The following is a 24,846-nucleotide window of genomic DNA, read 5'->3' on the forward strand; positions in this document are numbered from 1 at the left end:
TATCAATTCAGCGAGAATTCATTAAAAGCTAACTGTGGGCCAAGAAGTCCTCGTCCTCCAGGGTCTTATGTTCCCACCTGTGTCCAAAATCAGCTCTAGTGGGAGAGAGGGCTGGATTCGGAGTGAGAGGACCTGGGTTCCAATTTACTGTTATCCGTGGGGCTCCGAGCCCATCAGGCCATTAATTTGGGTTGTAATTTCCTCATCTTTGATGGCTATTCCAGCTGTAAATCTATGGTTCAATGATTCCCCTAGCATAGTGCCTGTCTTTAATAAATAGGAGTTGATCATGTGTCTCTACTGATTTTTTATTTTTCCCAAGGCCAAACCCAGGTAGAGCAAAATGGGACCTTTATATTAGGTACCTTCTAATGTTTTTTTTCCTTTGGCCATCTTCAGGTGAAAATGGTCTTTCTAAATTTCTCATCCACATCATCAGAAAACTTTAATTATGAAATCTTAGACACAGAATGGCAGAGAGCAGTGGTATCAAACTTAAAAAAAAAAAACCCCAAATCAGGGACCACTAAATTGTGCTTAATGAACCCTCTGGTCTCATCTTTGCTTAGAGAACTACACGTTTATATATTTATTTTGTTACTATATCACCACACTGAAATCAGATAGGAACTACATTTTTTAACCTGGTATGTTTTTTAGCCTGGTTCACCCTCAGGAATGTTGTGGGCTGCATGCCCAGTGTGAACCCTCTGGGGTAGAGGACAGAGGGCCAGCCTTGAAGAAGGTCAAAGTCAGAATCGCAGAATTCTAGAAGGGACCTCAGCAGCCATCTAGTTCAAGTTAATGTCCAGAAATTAATTCCTGTCGCAGCATCCCCACAAGTAATCCAGTCTCTGCTTTAATACCTTCAATGAGGGGGAGCTCACAACTTCAGAAGATAGGCCATTCAGCTTCATGTTACCTCTAATCGTTAACAAGCTTTTCCTGATGTCAAGGTTGAGAGTCTTACCTCCGATGCAGACTGGCTTTTTGACTTTGGGGGAGTCCCTGAATCTCTCAGTGCCTCCAACAACTCTGTAAATTATAGAAATCTTGTTGTTCTACATTGGTAGCAGGTGTTTCTCCGATAGGAATTCTCTTTCTAAACCACTGAAATCACATATCAAGACCATAACTTCAAAGTAAAACCTTAACTTGTATAAAGGTTTCCAACATACTTTTACAATAACTCTTTGAAGTGGGGAGCATGGCTGTTACTGTTCTCATTTTACAAGTGTGGAAACTGAGGCCCAGGAAGGTTAAATTGCTTGCCCAGATTTATATAAGCTAGGAAATGTTGGAGATGGAACTTGAACCCTGTCGTTTGGACTCCAAGGCCAGTGTTCCTTACCTATATTCTCCTTGTTTATTATGGAGCTGAAAATGGTAGAGTACCAAGAAAATCACCTCTGCACAACATTTGTCCTTCAAGAATCGCACAAACAAAGGCAGGATTTACTCTTTCTTCTTTATCTTTTTTGCCTATCCACTTACTGACTGAGATCCGTTCAACCAGAAATCTGACATTTAGTCAGTGATAGAGAAATCAAGGAATTAACAAGCATTTTAAGTGCCTACTGAGTGCCAAGCACTATACAGGCCTTAAAGATACAAGTGTAAAACTAAAACAGCACCCGCTCTCAAGGCTTACATTTTACTAGAGGAGACAACAGAGGGACCATAGGTTTGCAGGTCTAATCAAGGCCATGGTTTGTACAATACCTGCCTTTCTTCAAACAGTTCCTTGCTGTGTTTCAGGCTGCTTTTTTAAAACAAAAGTAGATAATATTAGTTGACATTTTTATATCATTTTAGGGTTTCCTTATTGCTTTGTGTACATTAAATCATTTCATCCCCCCAATTACCTCTAGAAGTAGATACTGTTACTGTCTCCATTTTACAGATAAGGGAACTGAGTCTCAAATTAAGAGACTTGCCTAGGATTATACAACCAGTAAGTGTCTGTGTTGTTATTGTTGTTCATTTATTTCAGTTGTATCTAACTCTTTGCAATTTCATTTTGGGTTTTCTTGGCAAAGATACTGGAGTAGTTTGCCATTTCTTTCTCCAGCTTATTTTACAGATGAGGAACTGAAGTACACAGGGTTAAATGACTTGCCCAAGGTCACACAGCTAGTAAATGTCTGAGGCTGTATTTGAACTCATGAAGAGTCTTCCTGATTCCAAGTCCACTGCTCTATCCACTGTGCCACCTAGCTATCTCAGATGTCAGAAAAGATTAAAATTCAAATCTTCTTGACTTGCCAAATCCATCTCTCTGTTCACTGTGCCATGCTGCCTAGATTCAGTGCTGTACATTTTTGGAATCATTCATAGATAAGGACTCCTTCCTCCTTCACATTGGCTCCTTGTCATCTTCTTCAAATGGAAAAGTCTAAAATTGGAGCAATCGAAACTACATCTCACTGGTATAATTAGGCCCTGCCTTCATTATAGGAATAGACCATTTCTAGCTTTAGTTCAGGTATTACTTCACTCGAGGGTGTGGACTGTTATAAAACTTGACTCTGGAAGACACGACAAATGATTCTGAGATTTGTTCTTTGGCCACACCTCTTGTTAAATGAACTGAAATAGAAATCCTAGTGGAAAATCAACTGCCGAACTTCCTGAGACATGACCGTTGGCTGAGTCATCTATTTCATGTGCTCCATTCACATGCCAGCTGAAAATGAGCAGTAGTAATTGTTTCTCTTCTCGTTATTGAGCCTGTTGAGTTAGAATCAATTTTCTTTTTCTCAGCTGAAAAGTTGTAAATTGTCATTCTGCTGGAACCACAGTTCTAAGAGGAAAGCTCTTCCAGTGATGATCCCTATTTATTGAAAAGCAAAGGGCGCAGGAGAACTGGAGGTTCTGAGTTAGGCTACGGAAGGAGGACATTCTGAGGGGAAGAATGTGGCTCCTCTAATCTGTGCCTCTCATGTTCTCTTCATTTTACCAGACAGTTTTGAAAAGTCTTTCAGCAGCACAGAGTGTAGAAGGAGAAATTAATTAGACCTGCACAAGATACAACATATAGAAAAACTCTGAATACTTTTTGATGACAATTAAGATCCATGTACATGTTGATACATAAAAAGCTTCTGTTATGTCATTATCAGAATTAGGAAGTCTGTTCTGTTCCTGTTTCATGTAAAACAGCTATATCTCTTGCTTGAGTTATGATTTAATATCTACTGAATGTTCAAAAAAAAAAAACAACCTAGTCACCCAGATTAGGAGTTGATATAGTGAGGCAATCACAAAATCATGAAATAAGTCTGGATGGTTCTAAACTCCTCTGGTTTTCACTTAAAATTTCCATTGTGATAGGAATTGTCCCCTTCCCCATCAAAAGAAGGAGTGGGTGGGGGGTTTTGTTTGTCCTTTGTTCTCTGATCACGACGACTTCCGGGAGGTGATGCCATGACCGGCAAGTGAATTGGATTTAAGTGAGGTGGGGAGGGACTGTGCAAAGTCACTAGCCTCACTTTATTCCCTGGAGCCATCTGGGTCCAGTGGCCAGATATGGATCGGGGCCCTGGATACAGTGGGAGACTTTGGCCTTTTTATGCTAAAGTATTTCCCAGGTCTCAGTTTGACTGAGGCAACGCCCATTCAGTGATGAAGACTAGGTAAGAAATGAGGCTTCTATTATCTAGTATGGAAAAAAAATGAAATCACTCTGGGAGGGAAAGATCCTCAGGATTTCTGGCCAAAATAGAAACAGGTGGGTGAGGGTAGCCTTTAATTGTCGTACCTACCTCCCTATATTGTAAAAGAAAGCAAATGGTAAACTTCAAAACCCTAAATAAATGTGTATCCCTGTTTTTCTAGGATGACTGAAACTGAGTCACATATAAGTTTGAAATGATTAAATTTTCAAAATAAATCAACTTGGAAGTTGTGAGGAAACTTGGGCATCTGTTTACATTTCTCCACAGAGCTGCATATTACCTATTCTAACTTCAGAGTTAAACTGTGAATTCAGCAAAGCAGAGTAGTCATTTATTGATGCTATCTGTCTAATGTTGACCTTTGAGGAGGTAAATAAAATAAGGACACAGTAGTGCTTCCTGGTAATGATATTATGTTCCAAAGTCAGCAATGGCTTATTAGCTTATCCAGATCATCCACATTCATTCCCTTACTCATTATTTAGTGGCTTAAATTTGCTTAGTGTAAGGCTTTGCCTTGCTTTCTTCCCCATTTTAAAATGCAAAGCTCTTGAAGATTTGGAATTAAGTCTTGTTCATTTTGTGTTTGGTCTGGAAGGTCCAATAACACGTGAAATTGAGCACTCAATATTAATGATGATTCCAGATGCAAACATCCCAAAATTGTGGGACTGCAAACAGTCCCAAGAATACTTGTGCATTGTCTCTAAAGCAGTAGCCTTGGTCATACAGAGACAAAAGCAAGAGAAGAGGCCTGGTGGAGCTTGCATTCTCTTGGGGTGAGGGTGGAGGGCAGCCAGGTGGGATCTCACACAGATATGAAAATAGATGACTTGAGGAAGGAGGGGGCAGTAAGCTTTGAGGGACCAGGGAAGGCTTTGCAGAAGAGGTGGCACCTGAGGTGAGCTTTGAATAAGGAGAAGGATTAGGACTGGTGCAGATGAGGAGGGAGTGCATCCCAGGCATGGGGAATGCTCTATGCACATGTGAGGAAGGAGGAGGGAATGGTTAGTCAGTTGGGCTTGTTTGGTTGGAAGATGGTTGTTGGAGAGGATTATTGTGAGATATTGGTGTTGAAGCTTAGAGTCAGAATGTGCTGGGCCTTCGGTGCTTGAGCTGAGGAGTTTGTGTTTATTATCCTTGAGGCAGTAGAGGATTTAAGCAGGTTGTACCTGTCTCACACCTATCCCTTAGGAAGATTATTTTAGCAGCTCTTTGAAGATGAATTAGAACCTGGAAGCAGAGAAGCTGGTTGGGTTTATAGTGCCACAATGCACAGTTTGAAAGAGGGCTGAGCTCAGAATCATCTTGGTTCTTGCATTTTATAACTGTGTGACTCTCCATGTCTCAGTTTCCTGTCTGTAAGGTGAAGTGGTCAGACTAGACAACTTCAAGGTCTCTTCTACCTTTAGATTTAGGATTCAATGGAGGAACCTTGTGAAGCCTGCACCAGAGTGGCAGTTGTGTAAGTGGAGAGAAAGGTGATAGAGGCAAGATATTGTGAAGGTAGAATCTGTGAGACTTAGCAGTTACTCAGATAGGAAGGGAGAAGGGAGAATCAAGGTTGACTTCAAGAGTAGGAGGATGGTGTGTCCCCCCACAGAAATAGGGTCGTTTGAGGAGGGGAACTAAGTTCTGTTTTGGACCTGTTGACTTTGAGATACCAATAGTACATGTAGGTGTACCAATAGTACATCTTGCAGGCAGATGGTTTCACAGTACAGGGGGAGACTAAGGAGATCAGGGCTGGACATAGAGATTTCAGTGTCATCTGTGTAGAATTGAAATTTAAACCCATGGGCACTCACCAATCAATCAACGATTTTTTAAATGCCCACTAAATACCAAGTGCTGTTCTGGGTGTGGGGAACATGAGTACAAAGAAGGAAACAATTCCTACCCTCAAGGAGCTTCTTTCTTCCATTCATTTCCTTGACATCTCCAGCCATATTGCCTCCCTTGACTATATTGGACCATCATCTCAGCTCTTTCCTTACCAGAAAAATTGGATTCCATGGCTGGAACAATCCTGGGCTTTGAAAGGCAAGCTTGGACGTTATTCTGCTTAGTTCTAGGCCCCTGAAACACTTCTCTGCCATCTCCAGTCACTCACCCACCTTCTCCCTATATTTTACGTGTTATCTTCCCCTTTTGAATGAAGACTTTAGTATCCCCAGCATTTAGCACAATATCTGGCTCAAAGTAAGGATGTAGCTGATTATTTGCCTCTCTGTGTCTGTCCATCCTAATGGAAGAGACAAGTATACATAGAAGTGTATACTGCCAGAGGATAGAGGAGAAGCTTTGGAACTACCACTGCACAGAAAGTGATAGAATGAATCAGGGTATGATAAGGGGGTTACTATGTTACAGGCAGGGGTCTGGTGAAATTAAATGGCACATATCTATAAGAGACCTGCTTGGCATAGTTGTATGATTTCTTCCTCACAGTGACCAGCTACTCTGGAGTGGGATCTGAGAAGGTGGATGGTGAGGTGCCTCAGGGGGAGAACTGGCAATAGGTTCAAGAGGTGAGAGTCAGGGGTGGAAGAGCTGGTTAATTAGAGGGTTAAGACTGTGAAAGCCCACAGTGATGACAGAGTAGGGCTGATGCACTGGGAGTCTGGAGGAGACAGTGATGCTGAAGAAGAGGCTTTATGTACCAGGAAGTCAAGGGAGACATGGAAGTACAGGAATTTAGAATTAAAGAGGGGGATCTCCAAGCTTCAAATGATAGAGATGGACCAGTTACAGGGGTTGGTGAGGTCCAAGATAAGAGTAGCACTGTTGGTGGGTGAGGTATGGTTCTGAGAATTCAGATTTAAGGGCTGAAGCCAAGGTATTCAAAGGAATATCGGTGTCCATCCCCAAGTATAAGGGCAGACAGAAATTAGTATGGAGAGGAAGACTTTGAGACAGGTGTTGTAGGCCCCTGTGGTAGAGATCACTGGATCTTGTAATGATCTAATCATAAGGGTGTTTTAACTTTTTCCACCTGTAACTTACTTATTGACTGAGGCACTTAAACTTACCCCAGTCATCAGTGGGATCTGGACTACTTCATCAGTATTCTACTTGGGAGTTTGCTTATGTGAACGTCCCATTGTAACCACATGGGAGAAAGCTAAAATAAATTAATGAGTTGTTATTGTTCAGTCATGTTGGACTCTTCATGGCCCTGTGGACCATAGCATGCCAATATTGTCCCTGTGGTTTTCTTGGCATAGACACTAGAGTGGTTTGCCATTTCCTTCTCCAGTGGATTAAGGCAAACAGAGTTAAGTGACTTACGCAGGATCACACAGATATAAGTGTCTGTTGTTGTATTTGAACTCAGTTCTTTCTGACTCCAGGCCCATTTGCTCTCATCCACTGAGAATAGAAGTGTGTTATTTCAACACGGAGATATTTCCAGTTATTATATAACTTTGTATAATAAAAAGCTGTTCTTGCTTAATGGTAGTTAATGATGTTTGTCAAATGTGTGCTGACAGTTAAGATTTGGGCAGTGTTTTTGACCTTCAGCAAACACTTGTGACTTCCAGGGCATGTTGGTGAGTAGTACCTCTGGGCACGGTGGCCCAGGCAAACTGGGCTGTGACTATGCAGTCCCTTGTACGTTTCTGCCCCACTTATGTCTCTCCTTCTACTCCCCTCCTTGTTTCTTTAGGTCTAGTTCAAAGGATGTTTTCTCCATGAAGTCTTCCTATAGTCCCCTAGTCAGGGGAAACCCATCTTTCCTTAGGCTTTGAATAATAGTTTGTATCTTTCTTAGATACTTATTCCATTTTGCATTATAGTTATTATGTAGTTACTATATATTTATGGGCGTGCCATTGTCTTTGCTAGATTGTAAACTGTGCGGATAGGAACTATGTATATCTCAATTAGTTTTGTATCTGCTTCAGCCCCTATTTTTTTGTTTTCCACAGTCACTTAATATAAGGCTATTGACTAAATAGGGTGTGCTCACATGCATATGTGCATGCGTGCGTGTTTGTACTTGGGGTGTAGGTTTATTTATGAATGCTACATGAATTACAAAGTAAGGACAAGATACTAGGAAATGCTCTTTATTGGTCAAAGTTTCCCTTAAAAGAATGATGTTCAGTAATAAACAAATACTACATATTAAAAATAAAATGGGTATGATAAGGTTGTTATTTTTGTTGTTAATGCTGAATCTAAGAGCAATCGTTCTTAATTTTTCTTTATTCATTTAATTGTTTTTTGCTCTCTGTCATAGAATTGAGTCATTTTACTACCAAATTTACTCATATAATTCATTTAAGTTGTTCATTCTTAATTGAATCTAATCGTAGATGGTGATATCATATCAAATTTTGCATAAAAGTGAGTGGCAATGGAATGCTTTTTTTGGATGTCATCTTGTGGACAGCTGGGAGATCTCTATGTAAATTTGAGAGCAAAGAAGGAGATTGAACCAAAGTCTTGTTGCCTACTGCTGACTGGGAAGGTTAATACAACATTAGGGCAGCTTACATGCTTGATCATCCTTGAAGATTATTTCTCTGGCCACACTGGAGAGTAGATGGAGCTATCTGTTTCATGTTGAGCTGTTTGATTTAGCACAAGACCAGGATTACGTTGGGAAACACAGATTCTAGTCTTCTCTCTGTCATTTTCATTTGGCCTTGTTGAGCCTCTATTCTGTTTACAACATGATATTGAAATACTTCATGAATAATACATGTTCCCAATGTAATCTCCTTATACAGTATCTTGTACTTATAGAGGAAGAGGCAACTTGAAAGTTCAGTGGATAGAGTGCTTCACCTGATTTCAAATCCAGCTTCAGACACCTACTAACTCTATGACTCTGGGCAAGGCACTTAACCTTTGTCTGCCTTAATTCCCTGGAGAAAGAAATAGCAAACTACTCTAGGATCTTTGCCAAGAAAACCCTGTGAAGAATATGGTCCATGGCAGGGTCACACTTGAGGACCTAGAGGGCCATATGTGGCCTTGAGGCCTTAGGTTCCCTACCCCTGTCTCATGGGGTCATGAAGAGTTGAACATGACTGAAAAACAACAGCAACTTATAGAGTGCTTCTATTCAAAACTCATTGTTTTGCAGCTGTATCAACAAATACGTTGGCTGGAGTAGAGGACAGGTTTATCTAATTTTTACTAATATATAGATTATTCATTTTTAAAGACCTGGAATGTAGAAAAATGCTTTTGTCATTAAAATGATAGAAGCTATATTTTAGCCTTTAGGATTTTGCTGTGTCTTGGGCTTATTGCTTTGAAAACCAGTTATGTGTTATGTGGGAGGAAGACTTAAATCTATTGCCTACAATTTGTTCCAATCAGTTCCTACTAAGAGAAGTTTTATGATTAGGAATATGGAGGATTGCATCAGAACAGGGGTTCTTGATCCTTTTTGTATCACAAGCTCCTTGGGCAGTCTAGTGAAGCTAGTGGGCCCTTTTCAGAATCATGTTTTTAAGTGTATAAAATAAAACTCATGGGATTACCAGTGAAACCCATTTTATTGATATACAGTTATCAAAATACTTAAGAATAAAAACAGATAAGTTTAGCCTGGAGATGTGGTCATGTCATCTAGTGGAGCGTGGTACCTGTTGCTAGTCATAAAGGTTTTAGATGTTGTAAGGCAACTTCATCTTGTCAGTGGAAACATTTTTCATATCCTACATCTCATGAACACCTTGGTGGATGCTTTAACCTGGAGCATGGGCTTAGCAGAAGATCTAGAGGGAAAAGAGACAAATAAAGCCTTAGACTTATAGGCTTCTCCAGGCACATTAAAAGATAGGGGTGAGTTAAGGCTACAATATTTTCATTTTTGTCTGATGGTGTGCCCACGGGACCAGGAGAAGGAGGTCATGTGACTCATTGTGATGTATTGCTGGCTGAGCATCCAGAGCAAAACTAAATGAAATACTCTTCCTTTGCTGCCGGTAGTTGGCACTAGACAAAGTCCTACAATCTTTTTTAAGCCAGTGTACCACAGAATCCTGCCAGGAACCATGGGGCTGGTTGCAATTGTTGCCTGTTTCCTCCCTACTGTTAGTTCTGGACAGGTTTTTGTTTCTGTACTTGGGTGATAAAGCCATTTTCATAGTGGTGAATCTCTTTTCACAAATGTGCCACTTGACCTTGTGTCCTGGATGCCTTTTTCATCCCACATATATTGGTATTTCTTAAAGGGCAAAAAACATAGTTATTCCTTCAGTCACTGTGTATGTGTGCATGTGCAACATAGGGATTGAATTATAAACAAGATTGGTCAGGAAGGGTCTCTGTATAAGCCTTCTGTGCAACTGACATTACCGCTCAGAGATGGCATAAGAAAGGGCTCCTAGAACCATGGGAGGTCAGTCTACACAAGTCAGACACTGAATCAAGCACTGGGGAGACAAAGAGGCAAAGGACAAACTCTGTCCTCAGAAAGCTCCCAGTCTAATGGGGGAGAAAAAGATTAAAGTATGTACAAAAAGCAATACACAGGATAAATAGGAAATAAGTAAGAGGGAAGGCACTTGAATTAAGAAGGGTTGGGAAAGACTTAGTGTAGAAGGTGAGATTTTTAGTTGGGACTTAAAGGAAACAGGTGAGGAAGGAAGAACATTGAAAACTTGGAGACAGCTGACGAGAAGCACAGAACTGAGAGAAGAAATATCTTGTTCGCATAAGAGCAACAAGACCAGTGTCACTGGATTTAAGAGCGTGTGGTGGGGAATAAGACATAAGACTATAAAGATACAAGGGGGCTGGATTGCTATCAATACCAAACAGAGAATTTTATATTTGATCCTGGAGGCTGTAGGGAACCAGTGGAATTTATTGAGTAAAGTGGTGATGTGGTTTGACCTCTGCTTTAGGAAAATCACTTTTGGGGGCTGAATGAAGTATTGATTGGAGTGAAGAGAGACTTGAGACAGAGAGACCTACCAGAAGGTTGTTGCTGTAGTCCAGGTATAAGGTGATGAAGGCCTGTACCAGAGTGGTGGCATTGTCAGAGGAGAGCAGGAGCCATAGTCTGGATATGCTGCAAAAGTGAAATTGAGAGGCCTTGGCAACAGATGGAAAATGGGGGGTGAGAGGTAGCAAAGAGTCTAGCGTGATGCAGGTTGCAAAGCTGGGGATTCTGTGAGGTCAGTGTTACCCTCTAAGGTAGGAAAGGGGTAGAGTTTAGGGAGAAAGATAATGAACTGTATTTTGGACATGCTGAATTTAATATGTCTACTGGACCTCCAGTTCAAGATGTCTAAATGGGAGTGCATTTGGAGGTCAGTGGAGAAGTTGGGGCAGGAGATGTGGATTTGAGAATCCTCTGCATAAAGACAGTAATTAAATCCATGGGAGCCGATGAGACAAGCAAGTGACATAGTATAGAGGGAGAAGAGGATAAGACTCAATACAGGATCCTGTTGCACGCCTACAGTTAGAAGGTGTAATTTGGAAGGGGATTCAGCAGAGGAGACTGAGAAGGAGCAAGTAGGCAGGAGAACCAAGAGAAAGTGGTATCCTGCAAACTTAGAGAGAAGAGATTATCAGGGAGGAGAGGCTGATCAGCAGTGTCAAAGGTGCAGGAAGGTTGGGGAGAATGAGAGTTAGGAAAAGGATCTGGGTAACTTCAGAGAGAGGAGTTTGGATAGAATGATGAGGTCAGAAGCCAGATTGTATGGAGTTAAGAAGGAAGTGAGAGGAGAGGAAGTAGAGACACCTATTGTAGATATCCTTTGGGGGAGTTTAGCCACAAAGATCAGAAGAGATATAGGGTGATGGTACCGGGGATAGAAGGATTAAGTGAGGAGTTTCTGAGGGCGAGTGAGATATTTATAGGCAATAGGAAAGGAGCCAATAGACAGGGAGAGATTGAAAATAAGATTGGGGATGACAGAGGGGAAAGTCTGTTGGAGGGGATGGGATAGAATGGGATCACTCTAGCAGGTAGAGAGTAAGGAGTAAGGCCACCTCATGTGAGACAGTGGTAAAAGAGGAAATAGTGGCAGAGGTTATATGAGTGTTATGAGACCAGGAAGAGGGGGAAAGGTGGAGCTCATGGCAAACGACTTCATTTTTTTCCTTAAAATATAAGGCAAGGTTCTTAGCAGATGGGGGGGGGGGGGGGCACCATGGGAGGTTTAGGGAGTGATGAAGAGGTTTGGAAGGGCAGCTGTGGAGAATGGGATAATGAATTGATAAGGACAGTAGAGCATGATTGCCTAGCAGCAGAGGGCCCACTTGAGGCAGTGCAGCAGAAGTTTGTAGGGGACCCAATCAGAATGATTACATGATTTTCTCTTCTTTTTTTAGTGATACCTGGCCAGAACACGAAGAGCTGAATCTGGTGGTCTGAGAATGTTCAGCACACCAGCTGGCTCACTATGCTTAGAGAGACATTGGATTTAGCTAGTGTGGGAACTCATTGTTTCCTCTGGATCGGCTTTCTTCCCCACTGAACAGTTTTCTTGTCCTCACTTTAAAAAGATGGTTTAAGTAGGTCTAAGTAGTGATTTGGTTTTAGAGAGAGAAAAGATAGAAAACAAGAGATATGCAATAACTGAGAAGGAGAAATTAAGGTAGAGATAGAAATGAAATGACGAAGTTGAATGGGGAAAGAAAGGGGATCTGGGGATGGGAGGAGAATAGGAATTCAGGGTTAAAAGGGCTCATCATACTTGGGCTTATGTTAGGAGGAAGCAAGTATTTCAGGAGCATCACCTGGATACTCACAAGGTTACCCATACCCAGCTCTCATTTATCCATCTCAGTCAGTTTCTACATTGTTAAAGCCACAATATTCACAGGCAACACTATTTTCAGATATACAGCTGCATTATCACTCAGACTTTTTTCCCCATACTGCATATTCACCTACTTATTTGGCTGGTTTCTTCTCAGTATCACTTTCTTCTTTGCTACCAAAAGCATAGTTATAAAGTAAATAAGCAAAGTTCAAGTGTCACCATCTTGTTCACAAATTCTTTATTTCGTGAAATCAAATTATGTTGAATTTTCCATAAAATGCAACCAGCAAACATTCTTGTGATAGCTTCTTGGTGAATGCATCACTGTCTCCGATTTGCCCTTGCCTTTCCATTTAGGCCTTCTTTTGTTTCTGCTTGACAGTAGCAACTGTTCCAGCCCTTGTCTGATTATGTGGGACGCCTTCATTTAATGGGAGCAGCTTCTTTGCTGCCTCCTTTTTTTTTTATAGGCAAGGAAGCCTCTTACTGGGGATCTTTGTTGGGGACAAAGCGTTATTTATGCTAAAGAAAAATGTATTCCCCTTTGAGTGAGCTTGTGGGAAGCATAACAAGCTTGCTAGTTATGCTCAGTTTGTACCCTGGCCTTTGCTTATAGTAGAGAGCAGCTAAGATGACATCAAAAAGGGACATTCTGCTGTTGTTAGCATTTCATGCAAGGAGAATGTCATGCAACTTGGTCTCTTCAGTTAAGTTTAACTCAGGTTCAGTAGTTTAGCTGACTTTTATGAATCGCTTTTGTATCATAAGAAAGTAATTTATCTTGAAGATAAAAATATACATAAATTGCAAGGTACACATATGGAAGTTGTGAGAGAAAACACATCTTTCCTAGTGAAAGTGGCATCATTATAATTGATTTATCATGATTACTTTGTACTTCTCACTATTAAGTGTTTTGTTGGTGTTGGGGTACAAAGAGCTTTTATAGTGGAATCCTGAATATGAACCAGATGATTAGGCTGCTTAGAATCAGACAGAGATTCTAGTTACCTCCTGGATCAACAGAAGTAAGTATGCCAGGTGGCTCTGAATATGAAGAAATTGACTTTTTCTCAAACTCACACCAAGGAATTTTGTGACATTTAGTTGAGAGATCATCTTTAGAATTTCACCAAGGTATTTTTAAGGAAACTGATGGCGACTGAAATTTCTGTTTGGGTCTTGGGGCTAAGAAATAGACAAATGTATCTAGATGATTTGCTTTTCGGTAAGTACCGATATTGTTGTTGAATTAAGTACATATCTGTCTAAAAGATGTTGTGCTGTGTATTTCATTGTAACAGTTTAGTTGTTAAATCTTTAGATACTCAGAGAAATTAGTTCTGTTATAAAAGTCTATTTTGCATGAGTAAAATTTTGGTTTAATGACATAAGTTGAAGATTTTTCATTTGCTATGTTTTTTTGTTTTGTTTTTTGCTATATTTTCATTCTGCCCTCTGGCAGAAGATTATGAGGCTACATTCTGCTAAATTGTCTGTTTATACGATGGCATATAACTTGTAAACTTCCAAAATATGATGTAGACCAGATAAAGGTAAAGCAGAATTTCAGAATCTAATTCTGTTTCTTTAAAGAAATAATATATAGAGATTATATATATTTATATAAATATAATATATAAATATAAGGGAATCTTTGAAAGAAGGAAATACCATTATTACATTTTAACCAAATGCTACCAGAGCTTCTCTGAACCTGGTGGCAAAAGTGATATCATGCAAGCATTTTTCCATATTTCATCTTTCAGAAAAGATAAACAGAGAAGACGAGATTAGTACTGTGTCTTTTTGGAAAGGGCATTCTTTATTTGAATGCAGAAGATATGAGTGTGAATTTTTACTAGTAGTAAGCATAACCTCGAGTTAACTCACCTAACCTCATTTTACTTAATTGAGAGTTTCTTCATCTGTAAAGTAAGTTACCTTGAGCAGGTGATCTCTTAATATCCTTTTCACTTCTTAATATTGTGATTTTGTGTTTCTTTTTATGACCAACTAATTCCACCAAGGGGAAGAAAAACCTTATTTGGCCAACCAGTTCAGTGAAGCAGGCTCCTAAGCTGTAGTCCTGTATTAATTTTGTTTGGGTAAAATGGGGGGGGGAAAGCTAATACCTTTGTATATTTCATTTTTTCTGTCTTCTTTCAGGAAAAGAATTTAATTTCAATATAGATGACCATGCAGCATGCAGTTCAAGTAAGTAATCTATGTTTACTCAAAGACACAATAGCAGTTAAATTCTGGGCATAATGTAAATTGAATTATAAGATTAAATCTCTTTCAAATGATTTTTGAAATTCTTCAGTTTTGATAACTAGTTTTTAAAGTTGTGTTTTAATATTGGTGATACTCTGTGGTTTTCTGAGTTTGTCTTGTGTGTGATTTTAAAATTTTGTTTTTATATTTTACCAAATATATTTTCTGCAAAAAATTTAAAAAAGCCCAAGGTTAACAAAGTCAACTCACTTACAACACCCCAACACAAGGTGGACATAGTCTTCTTCAGTTTTTTTTCACTAGCATCTCATACATAAAAGTTGAATTGTTTTTTTCATTCTGTGGGAAGTAGGAGCAAATATCAGAACCATTGATCTAGAAATGGAAGGGACCTCAGAGGCCACTTAGTGCAGCCCTTCATTTTACAGAGGGGGTAGCTATAGGCCAGTGAGGAAGTGACCTATCCAGAATCACATGGATGGTGGGCATCACAAGTAGCATTTGAAGCTAAGTGTGGTCTTGAGAGCCAGCACTCAGTCAGCCAAACCACACTGGAGAGAAATGCTTAAAAAAATCAGGAATACAAATGATACATACATGGATAGACTTGAGTGGGGCAGGGAAACGTGGCGATGAAAATGTCCAGTTGGTTGGCATTCAGAGTTGGGGTTTCTACAGTTATTTTAAAATACAAATGAGACATATTCTTTCCCATGGTGTAAGTAACACAAAAAAATTAGATCTTAGATAAAAACTCTTCAAAACTCCTCTTAGAACTATGAGACAAGTCTTAGCTGCTGTTAAAGCTTTGCCATCCCCAAGATGGAGTTGTCTCTTTCCTCTTTGATGGCCATGATCACAACAATAACTCGTAGTATTTATTGAGTGTTTTAAGTTTTGTAGAGCACTCTATGTAAATGCTGCCCTGAAAGTATCCAAAATTGAAGATTTGTCTCCTGTAAAAGAACTGCTATTTTAAAAAGACAGACAAAACAAGAAAGACAAGGTGTTTTTTTTTTAAAGAAAAATTTATATCTGAAACAGTTGTTTGATCATAAGTGCAAAGCCCAGCACCAGTTGGTTAACTCACTTTTATTCCCATTTTTCCCCCTTGTCTTACGGAGCTACCACTTCTGTGACAGATAAAAGACTCCATGGTCCTGTTTTCTAGCAAGTGCTTGGAAATTCATGACAGTCCTTCAGAGTCCTTAGTCTTGTTCTCCCTTTTGCTATCTCTCTTTTACTATTGGGTTCACTTTTTCTAGACCTTACTTATTCTCAAATCTTTATTTGATCCGATCAATGCATCTCGCCCAACTCCATCAGGTTTTTCTGTTCTGTGTTCAAGTTTCAGGAATTTGCTGTGTCAGTGAATTCTCAGTATTTTGTTTTTGTTTAATTCTTTTATCCTCTTCCCTTCCCTGAAGTTGTTCTTGTACATAACTCCAGTCACTTCTCATCTGAGTCTAGTGATCCTCTCTTAATCTTCAGTTTTCTCTGTTGCTCTTCTCACAATTTTATGTTTCCTTTTTCCTCAAAGCTCTCCCTGATCTTAATGTCCATAGACTTCTCCTTCCCATTGCTTCTCTCAAAGCTCCCTGTGTTTTTCATGACTACACATGTATAAACTTTATCGAATTGCCTGCCTTTTCAATGAGGGGGATAGGGAGGGAGGGAGAGAATTTGGAACTCAAAAATTTAAAAATGAGTGCTAAAAATTGTTTTTACATGTAATTGGGAGAAAATAAAATGCTAAATAAATAGAAAAATTAAAAAAAAATTACAGCTGGAGAGAGTTGCCTGTGGCTCAAAGAATTAAAGAATTTTGTTCACAGACACATCACTAATGTTAGAGGTGAGATTTGATCCCAGGCAGGTCTTTTTTTCTGACTCTTCCACCTAATTTTGCACTCTTTTCACATGTAATTTTAGGCCAACTCACCCTTTTGTCTCATTTATACCTCCTTTTCATGCACCTTAATTTTCTGGTAAGCTCTGACTTCTACCTTCTACCTCATCCATATGGTTGATCAGAACAATACTGGTAAACACTTTGAGCCAAAACAGGCATTAACAGGGCTTTGGAACCCAGAGGTAGGGGATTGAGTCAGGATCTAGCCCTCAGGAGGGGAGGGGCCAGGGCCAAGCCTAAGGCTGGTGCTAGGATTATCTAAATCATGTTCTGGCCCTAAAATGTCATATGCATAGTCAACATCTGGCCATATTTTAATCTTCACTATATTCAGAGCAAGATAATCATACAACATTCAGGAGAAGACAAGACTTTGGTCTTTAACCTGAATCAAGTTTAGATCCCCTATGGACAACTGGTTTTATTTGCTTTCTTGAATGACAGAATTTGCTATACGTGCCTGCTTTTGTTCCAGGTTTTTTTTTTCTCTTGGTGTTAGAAGTGAGCCAGTCTAACAAGCCCCCAACAGGGAAAAACATACTCACCTTAAATAAAGACCAATGCTTGTTGTGAAATCAGGAAAGCCTTTGTTAGTCTTTACGTACATTCCCCCTGAATGGACGGATAGCCTCCCCAGTAAGGTTATAGGAAGGCTACATCATGTGCAGTAAGACGGGGCTTCTTATACTGTTTTCTGAACTTTGGATCTCCCGCTCCATCGTCCCCTGGCCATGTGACTCCATGTTCTCCTCTCTGATAGGCCCTTCCTCACGCAGCTCCTTGGGCCTGTGTATTAGTGTCTGACCTCTAACCTGTCCATGCTAGGTCATGACCCCTATCACCCAGGAATGTGGATAACAGAACTTTCTTACTTCCCACCCTTGGTCTTCCCATTTCCTTCTTGCCTTTTGTTGTGTGTGTTTTCCTCTTCTCTTCCCTTAAAATTTCTCCTGTTTCTTCTCAGAGGATGTCACAGGCTGATTTTCTAGTGTGTTTGTATTAACTGTGATGGTGTTGGGCCTGTCAATTTGGTGTGGTAGTCACTGACATAAAAAGAATCTCAGAATACATTGCCTCACACACACACACACACACACACACACACACACACGGCTTTTAGGTTTAAAAACCTATTTTAGATTAATTGCTATTAAACAGTTATAAACATGACAGCCTCTTTTAGAATTTCAACAGTTTTTTACTTTCATTTTATAAACCATTTTGTTCATTCAAAGATATCTAACAGCATTTTAAATTTTATACTTGTGTAACCTGTACCCAAGGAATTCCTAAAGTGTCTGGGCTCACATGGATTGAATCTGATCCTGAGGACCTTTCTCCAAGAGGAAGTGTTTAATTTGTGTTAAATTTAAAATATGCTTTAAAAACCAGCTGTACATAGTAGGAGCTTCTGTTTCATTTATCCAACAGTCCAGGGACAGTGGTGGAATCCTTTGGAATAAGAGTTTTGTGCGGTGATTGTGGCAGGGAAGCCTAGGCACACCAAGGCTAGCAGCAGCCACAGCAGCATGCAGGACTCATCCTTGCCCCATCCTCCATCCTTGCTTGGGCCATTTTTCTACTCATTCTTTTCTGGCTCTTCTCATACTTTATTCAAAGGGGAAAAGGTTCAGGGTTTATATAGATGTGAGCATATACTTAGGCATATATGCTCTGGAAGATTATTAATCTTAACAAATGTCAGTGGCTCTGTTCCCACCTCCATTAAAGGCTGAGGAAAATGAACAGAATCTCAATCCCAATCTTCACATTCAGTGACCAGTTCAAACAGCTCAGGTTGATGGTCATTAACTTTTGTATCACAGGTTTAAATACCATAGATCCTGAAAGTCAAAAGAAAAAAGCAACACCCAGAAGCTGCCCATTCTTATCATTGTCTGGCTGTCAAGGAACGATAAAAGAAAGGCCAGGAAGTGAGCAGTGATCAGTTCATGAAAGTGGCCTTCTATTGCTGGATGGAGGAAGGATAGAGAAAAGGTTGTAGAGATGACCATGGCCACCTGTTGACTGACTTCCCTTACCTCAAACTGACAAGCTCTCCCAAACCCCTGCTTTGCAACCATTGCTCCTGATCTCCAGGTCTTTAGCAAGTATTTCTAGAGGGTGTTCCCTCGACCCTCTGAACTTTTCACCACCTTTGATTTTCAGCCATTGCTGCTATCACTTCTTCCTTGGGAAAGATGGACTGTTTTTTCTCAAAATTCCATTCAGTTCAAAGTTGAGGGCAAGGAAATCTGGGTGACTTGTTTGCCTGCAGACAAATCCTCAAGTTTCCATGGTAACACCTGGGGAAAACTGAGCATAAGGTTACATATATGCTCTTCTTTGAATGGAATGAATATTGAAATATTCATGTTTGTTGATGACTTTAGAATTCATAATCAGAAAGAAAATATTTCAAAAAGTTAAGCCAGACTGTCTTTTCCTTTTGTTGACAGAATGGTTATCAATGTAGTAGATCAGGAACATGCTATAGATATCGTATTTTATACTGTAGCATTGTATAGAATAGCATAGTATATATGGTGTATATATATATATATATAGTATTGTATATTTTAGAAACACTTTGACAGAGTCTCTTGTACCATCCTTTTGGGCAGCATGGAGAGATGTAGGCTGAGCAGTACAGATGTTAGGTGGATTCAGTATGTCCAATGACAGGATCCAAAGAATCTGGTCATTAACAGGTTAGTTTCAGCTTGGAGGCAGATCAGGAGTTATGTGCTTGAGAGTTCTCCCTTTGTGCTGGTTAACATTTTGATCTGGGGCAGCTAGGTGGTACAGTGGATAGAGCACCAGTGCAGGAGTCAGGAGGACCCGAGTTCAAATCTCACATCAGACACTTGACTCTCACTAGCTGCGTGACCTTGGGCAAGTCACTTAACCCCAACTGCCTCATCCTGGATCATCTCCAGTCATCCTGATGAATATCTGGTCACTGGATTCAGATGGCTCTGGAGGAGAAGTGAGGCTGGTGACCTGCACAGCCCTCCCTCTCTAAAAACAAAGTCAAGTGCAAGTCATGTCATCATTTCTCTGATGGCATGGTCTTCTTCAGCAATGAAGGACAAACACACACACAACATTTTGATCATGGACTTAGATGGAAGGAAAAATGACCTACTTACCAAGTTTACCAATGAAGTGAAGCTTGGAGGACTTGCTGATAGACTAGATAGAGTCAAGATCCAAAAAAAGTCTCAACAGGTTAGACTAATGGATTGAATTGAACTAGATCATATATTTCAGAGGCTTAGGTTAAAAAAATCAGCTTCACAAGTAAAAGCAAAAGGTAGAACTAGACAGTAGAGTTTAGATTTCTAATAGGCAATGAACTCAAACTGAGTCAGTAATTTGATGTCACAGCCAAAAATGCTGTTATTATGGATGAGTGAGGTGATAGTCCTGCTTGTTATTATGGATGAGTGAGGTGATAGTCTTGCTTGTTATTATGGATGAGTGAGGTGATAGTCCTGCTACACTCTGCCACAGTCAGACCATATCTGGACTTTGATAGTCTGTCAAAGGAGAGCAGCTGGGTAGGTGGTGGAAGTAGGGACTGTGCCTTAGAAAGAGCCTTTGAAGAAACCAGGGAGTGTTTGGCTTGTTAGCTGTCTTCACTTACATGAAAAGCTATTTATCATATGAAACATTGTTTAAACTTGAGGGGTTTTTCTCAGTTATATTCCCGCTCTTTTTATTATTGTTATTCCTTTTTCTTTCTTGTTATGAATCCTGATTTTTGCCCTGACAAAATGTTGCTCTGACTGTACCCAGGCATCTGTTTCAGGGATAACTCCCAGATCAATAACATGTCTTTTCTTCTCTGAATGAATGTTGTTGTATTCGTCCTTTGCTGCCAAAGAAGACCATGCCATCAGGCACATGATGACATGACTTGCACTTGACTTTGTTTTGAGTGAGGGAGTGCTGCGGCCAGCGCAGTTGGGCAGGTCTGGGGCAGTTATGGGGATCACAGAGCAAGGATGAAAAGACAGGCAGGACACAGCAGTCTGAACAAGCTGAGTTTATTCTAGACATACTGAGCCAACAAATCAGGGGGACGGGGTGCTTATATAGTAAAAAACCACAGGGATAGTGATTGAGGCATGAGAACAGAACAGATCATGATAAGTAGCAAGGGAGGCCCGAGGGCCTCTTTTCTTAGAATATTATCCTATATAGCAGGGGTCCTGATTCCTGGAAATTCAACATCTGAATTCAAGGATGTGCACCTGAGAATAATATATCACTTAACTTCTCAAGTCAGCTATCATTCTCCCCTGGAGGAGGGGAACTCTTGGTAAGGGGCTCTTTCAAACCCCTCAAAGTTCTCTACAAGGGAGGGCTGTGCAAGGTCACCAGCCTCACTTATCCTCTGGAGCCATCTGGATACAGTGACCAGATATTCATCAGGATGACTGGAGATGGCCCAGGATGCACTGGGAGACCTTGGATCCTTTAGGCCAAGGTCTTTGCAGGTACTCACTTAGGGTGAAGTAACACCCATTCAGTGAATAGGCTTGTTTAAGAAGTAGTAATAGCCTTTAATGAGGCAAAGAAAAATAACTACATCAGGCTGGGAGAGAAACAGGCTGCCATAGCCCAAGATAGCTACGTAGTGGTCTGCCTGCGGCATTGTGTCTGTGTTTCGCCTTGACTGGTCCTTGGAAACCAGCCCGCACCTACTGCCAAGGCCATGCTTGAAACCTTTCTATCATAGCATGATTTGCCAGGCTTTGGCTTCACTGGGATAGGATTTTGTGGAACAGTTCAAAGTATATAGTAAAATACAATTTCCTAGCCCTTAGAGCTATCCAAAGGGAGATTGGACTGCCCCATAGATTGCGGTTTCCCCCTTGCTGGTAACATTTTCAGAGGTTGGAGGATGACTTAGTAAGGTTATTGTAAACAAGATTCTTGTTCAAGTTGGATAGACACTGTCTGAGGATTCATCCTTTTAGGAGATTCTTTGGATCTGTGGCTTTCCCTGCCTGCTTTGGAGCACTTAGCCCAGTCAAATCTGTTTTCCCTTGTGTTGTCCTATTAGAATGTAAGGGACTTGAAGGAAGGAATGGTTTCTTTCTTTGTCCTTATATCCCTAGTATTTAGGACAGTCTTTGGCATATAATAAGTGCATAATAAACAAATGCTTGTTAAGTGACTATTTGGTTCTCAAATTGGACGTTATAAATGAATACCTAGGAGGCTGATTGCTTTGTTTTCATTTCAAAAACTTCCTTTGCTTGCCTAAGAGGTTTTTTGTTCTTTGTTTTTTGTTTCAATCTATGTTTATATTCTACCAATTTATTGCTCTTTGATTTAATTGGATCTCACTGGGTGTTTGTCAAAAAAGGGCTTTGCAAATCTTAAAGCTGAAAATAAATGTGAGCTATTACTTTAATAAGGAAAGGTGTAGGAAGGCCTTCTGGTGTTTGTTGTGGCCTTTTCTATCCTATTCATTCAAATAACTAATTTTTTTCTCAGGTATGGTTTGGAGATGATCTTCCTCGAAGCCCCCTCACTCCCCGACACGGGCCAGGTTTGGCAGACGTTTGCCAGTATGACGAGTGGATAGCAGTGCGCCATGAAGCTACTCTGGTACCTATGCAAGAAGATTTGGCAATCTGGCTGAGTGGTTTATTGGGTAAGGCTTTGAGATTCTGAGTGAGAAAAACATGCTTCAGGTTGGTGTGATGTGTGTGTGTGTGTGTCTCCCTACACGTGTGTTCACCTCCTGTGTGTGTTCATACTTGGGTACATACACACAAGTGTTAGGACTGAGTGCTGAGAAGAATATGTTACAGCTGATGTGGTCAGCACGCAAGGTAATAAAGTTTGCAATTATAGCTGTTTACAATGTTGCCTGTTTTTTAGCTTTATGCTTTTATTATTATTCCCTTTGCCCACACAACCACCATTTTAGCTCCGACCCCATCATCTCTTGTCTGGACTACGTCATATTCTTCAGATTGACCTTCCTGCCTCAAGTGTCTCCCCACTCTAATCCATCTTCCACTCAGCTGCCAAAATGATATTAGTAGTGTAATAATGATGTTATACCGAGCTCTCTTTTTTGCTTGAATGTGGTGTCTTTGGAAGAACCCTCATTTTTAAGTCTATTTTCAGGTGTTGATGTCAAGGCAGAAAGATTATTAGAAGAACTTGATAATGGAGTCCTTCTTTGCCAACTGATCAATGTTCTGCAAAACACAATTAAAACATGTTGTGATCCTAAGGAACTAGGGGTGAGTCACGTTTTTAAAAAATCTGTAATAGTGTAATAACCTGAATGTTAACTTCTGTTCACTAGCCTATTTTAAAATCTTTAAGGTTTCACGTCTGCAGAGATGGTCACAGGCTCTGATTTTGCACCCAAAAGACTGTTTTACTAATTCCTTACTACTGTTTAAAGGCTCTCTGCAAGCTGATCCCTAATCTCCTTTTTCATCCTTACGTCTTCAGCTATTCCCCTAGCTATTGTCTGTCCTCCACTCTAGCCAGTCTGGGCCACTCCCTTTTCCCTGAGTGCTTTCCAGGTTGAAAAGAGTTACAAGATGATCATGGTGTAAGTGTAGCCTGTGTCTCTTTGGAAAACAAAGCCTGGCCCCAGCCCAGCCTCTCCATGATGTATTTTCTGGTAAATCACCCTTTTTGGTTTATGGTGTGTATGTATGGTGTAAAATAATTTCCATTCCTATATTCCTTATGTGGATTTTTTTTAAAAAAAAGTATAATTTCCTCAAATTTGCTTGTACCTTTTCCTCTGTTTAAACTGCCATCTCTGCTTGCAATCTTCATTCATGATTTTTGTATTCAGCCTTCAATTGCCATTTTCTCTATGAAGGCTGCCACAAGTAATGATAAGTCTCTCTTTCTTTCTCTCTGTCTGTCTCTCCTCTCTCTCTCTCTCTCTCTTTCTCTCTCTCTCCCTGTCTCTCTCTCTGTCTCTATCTGTCTGTCTGTCTGTCTCTCTCTGAATTCGGTTCAACAGACATTGATTAAGTTCCTGTGGGCAAGGCCCTGAAAACACAGTGAATAAAAATGGTACAGACCCTGCCTGTGAGGGATTTACTGATTCCTTGAGAGATTACACATGTGCCTAAATAACTGTATGGATAAGTCAGAATGTGCCAAGTGCCTCAGAGGAGTCAGGAGCCACTAGAGATCTGGAGTAGGAGGGATCATTTTTGGAGTGTGCTTCAGCAGATGTTTCATGGTGAAAATGGAAATGGAGTTGGGCCTTCAAGGTGTGGTGATGTGGGAGGAGGCCATCCTAGTCACTAGGGGTTGGGAGGAGCCTGAGAAGAGAGGTCTGCTCTGGTCAAACAAGATCAAAGAATGGCTGGAGGGCCAGTGCTTGGAAGGTAGAAAGAGAGTATGAAACCAAAAAGTAACCAGTAACTGGAACAAGAGGAGGGCTGTAAATAGCTGGATTAGGATCTGGCATTCATCCTATCCTAGAGTCCTTCTGAGCAAGAGATGGAGGTGATCGGAAATAGTTAAAAACTTAGTTTGACGTCAGTGTCATGGGGAGGTAGAGAAAAGAGACACTAGAGGCTGGGAGAACAGTGAGGAAGTTGTGCCCAAAGTCCTGAGAAGAGGTCATGGGGACGTGAGGAAGCTGTCGGGCAGATGGAGTGGGTGTGAGATAGCATCAGCAGGATTGGGGAGCATTTCCCTTAGCACTCACTACCTACTGATAGGGCTGCCTGGACCAAAGTCTTAGCTCTCTTAATAGATTGTAAGCTACTGGAGAATAGGCCCTGGGTCTTATTTATCTTTGTGTCCCTCACAGAAACAAATGCAATGCCTGACATATAGTAGGTACCTGGTAAGCAATTGTTAAATTGGGTATATGATAAAGAGACTTAATTATTTTGTTTATTCCTTAAATCTAGGATAAAACTAGAATTAAAAAAAGCTTAGGACACTACTTTAATCAATGACAGGGTTGTCTGAGCTAAACTCAGGCCTCTTTACCTGGCAGAATCCATCATCAAGTCTTCTGAAATTGGATGTATCTGTTTTCAGAGCTCTTGAGTCCCAGATTACCTGTCATATTCTCTGATCACCTCTTTAAGAAATGAAGGACCACTGTACTTTTTTGATGTAAAGAAGAATGTCCAAAAGGCTTCTTGTCTTTTTGAATTGGATTGGGATTGGAGGAGAAACCTATGATTTCCTGTGGGTGGAGACTCATGCAGTGCAGACTCCTTCTACTTAACGCAGGCCAGCAACTTGTCTATTA

At 40.4% G+C, this 24,846-nt stretch overlaps 1 protein-coding gene across 1 annotated transcript in view; it reads left to right on the plus strand.

The window, feature by feature from the left end:
• The window catches only part of GAS2L3 (growth arrest specific 2 like 3), a 35,374-nt gene that overhangs the window by 646 nt on the left and 9,882 nt on the right, over positions 1–24,846 (plus strand). The window contains exons 2-4 of the mRNA XM_072655686.1: positions 14,591–14,638; positions 22,083–22,242; positions 22,725–22,843. Of these exons, the coding sequence (XP_072511787.1) occupies positions 14,615–14,638; positions 22,083–22,242; positions 22,725–22,843 (303 nt within the window). The 5' untranslated portion in view covers positions 14,591–14,614. The remainder of the gene's footprint in view (positions 1–14,590; positions 14,639–22,082; positions 22,243–22,724; positions 22,844–24,846) is intronic.

Source organism: Notamacropus eugenii, chromosome 3 (assembly GCF_028372415.1).
Source record: "Notamacropus eugenii isolate mMacEug1 chromosome 3, mMacEug1.pri_v2, whole genome shotgun sequence".
Taxonomy (NCBI): domain Eukaryota; kingdom Metazoa; phylum Chordata; class Mammalia; order Diprotodontia; family Macropodidae; genus Notamacropus; species Notamacropus eugenii.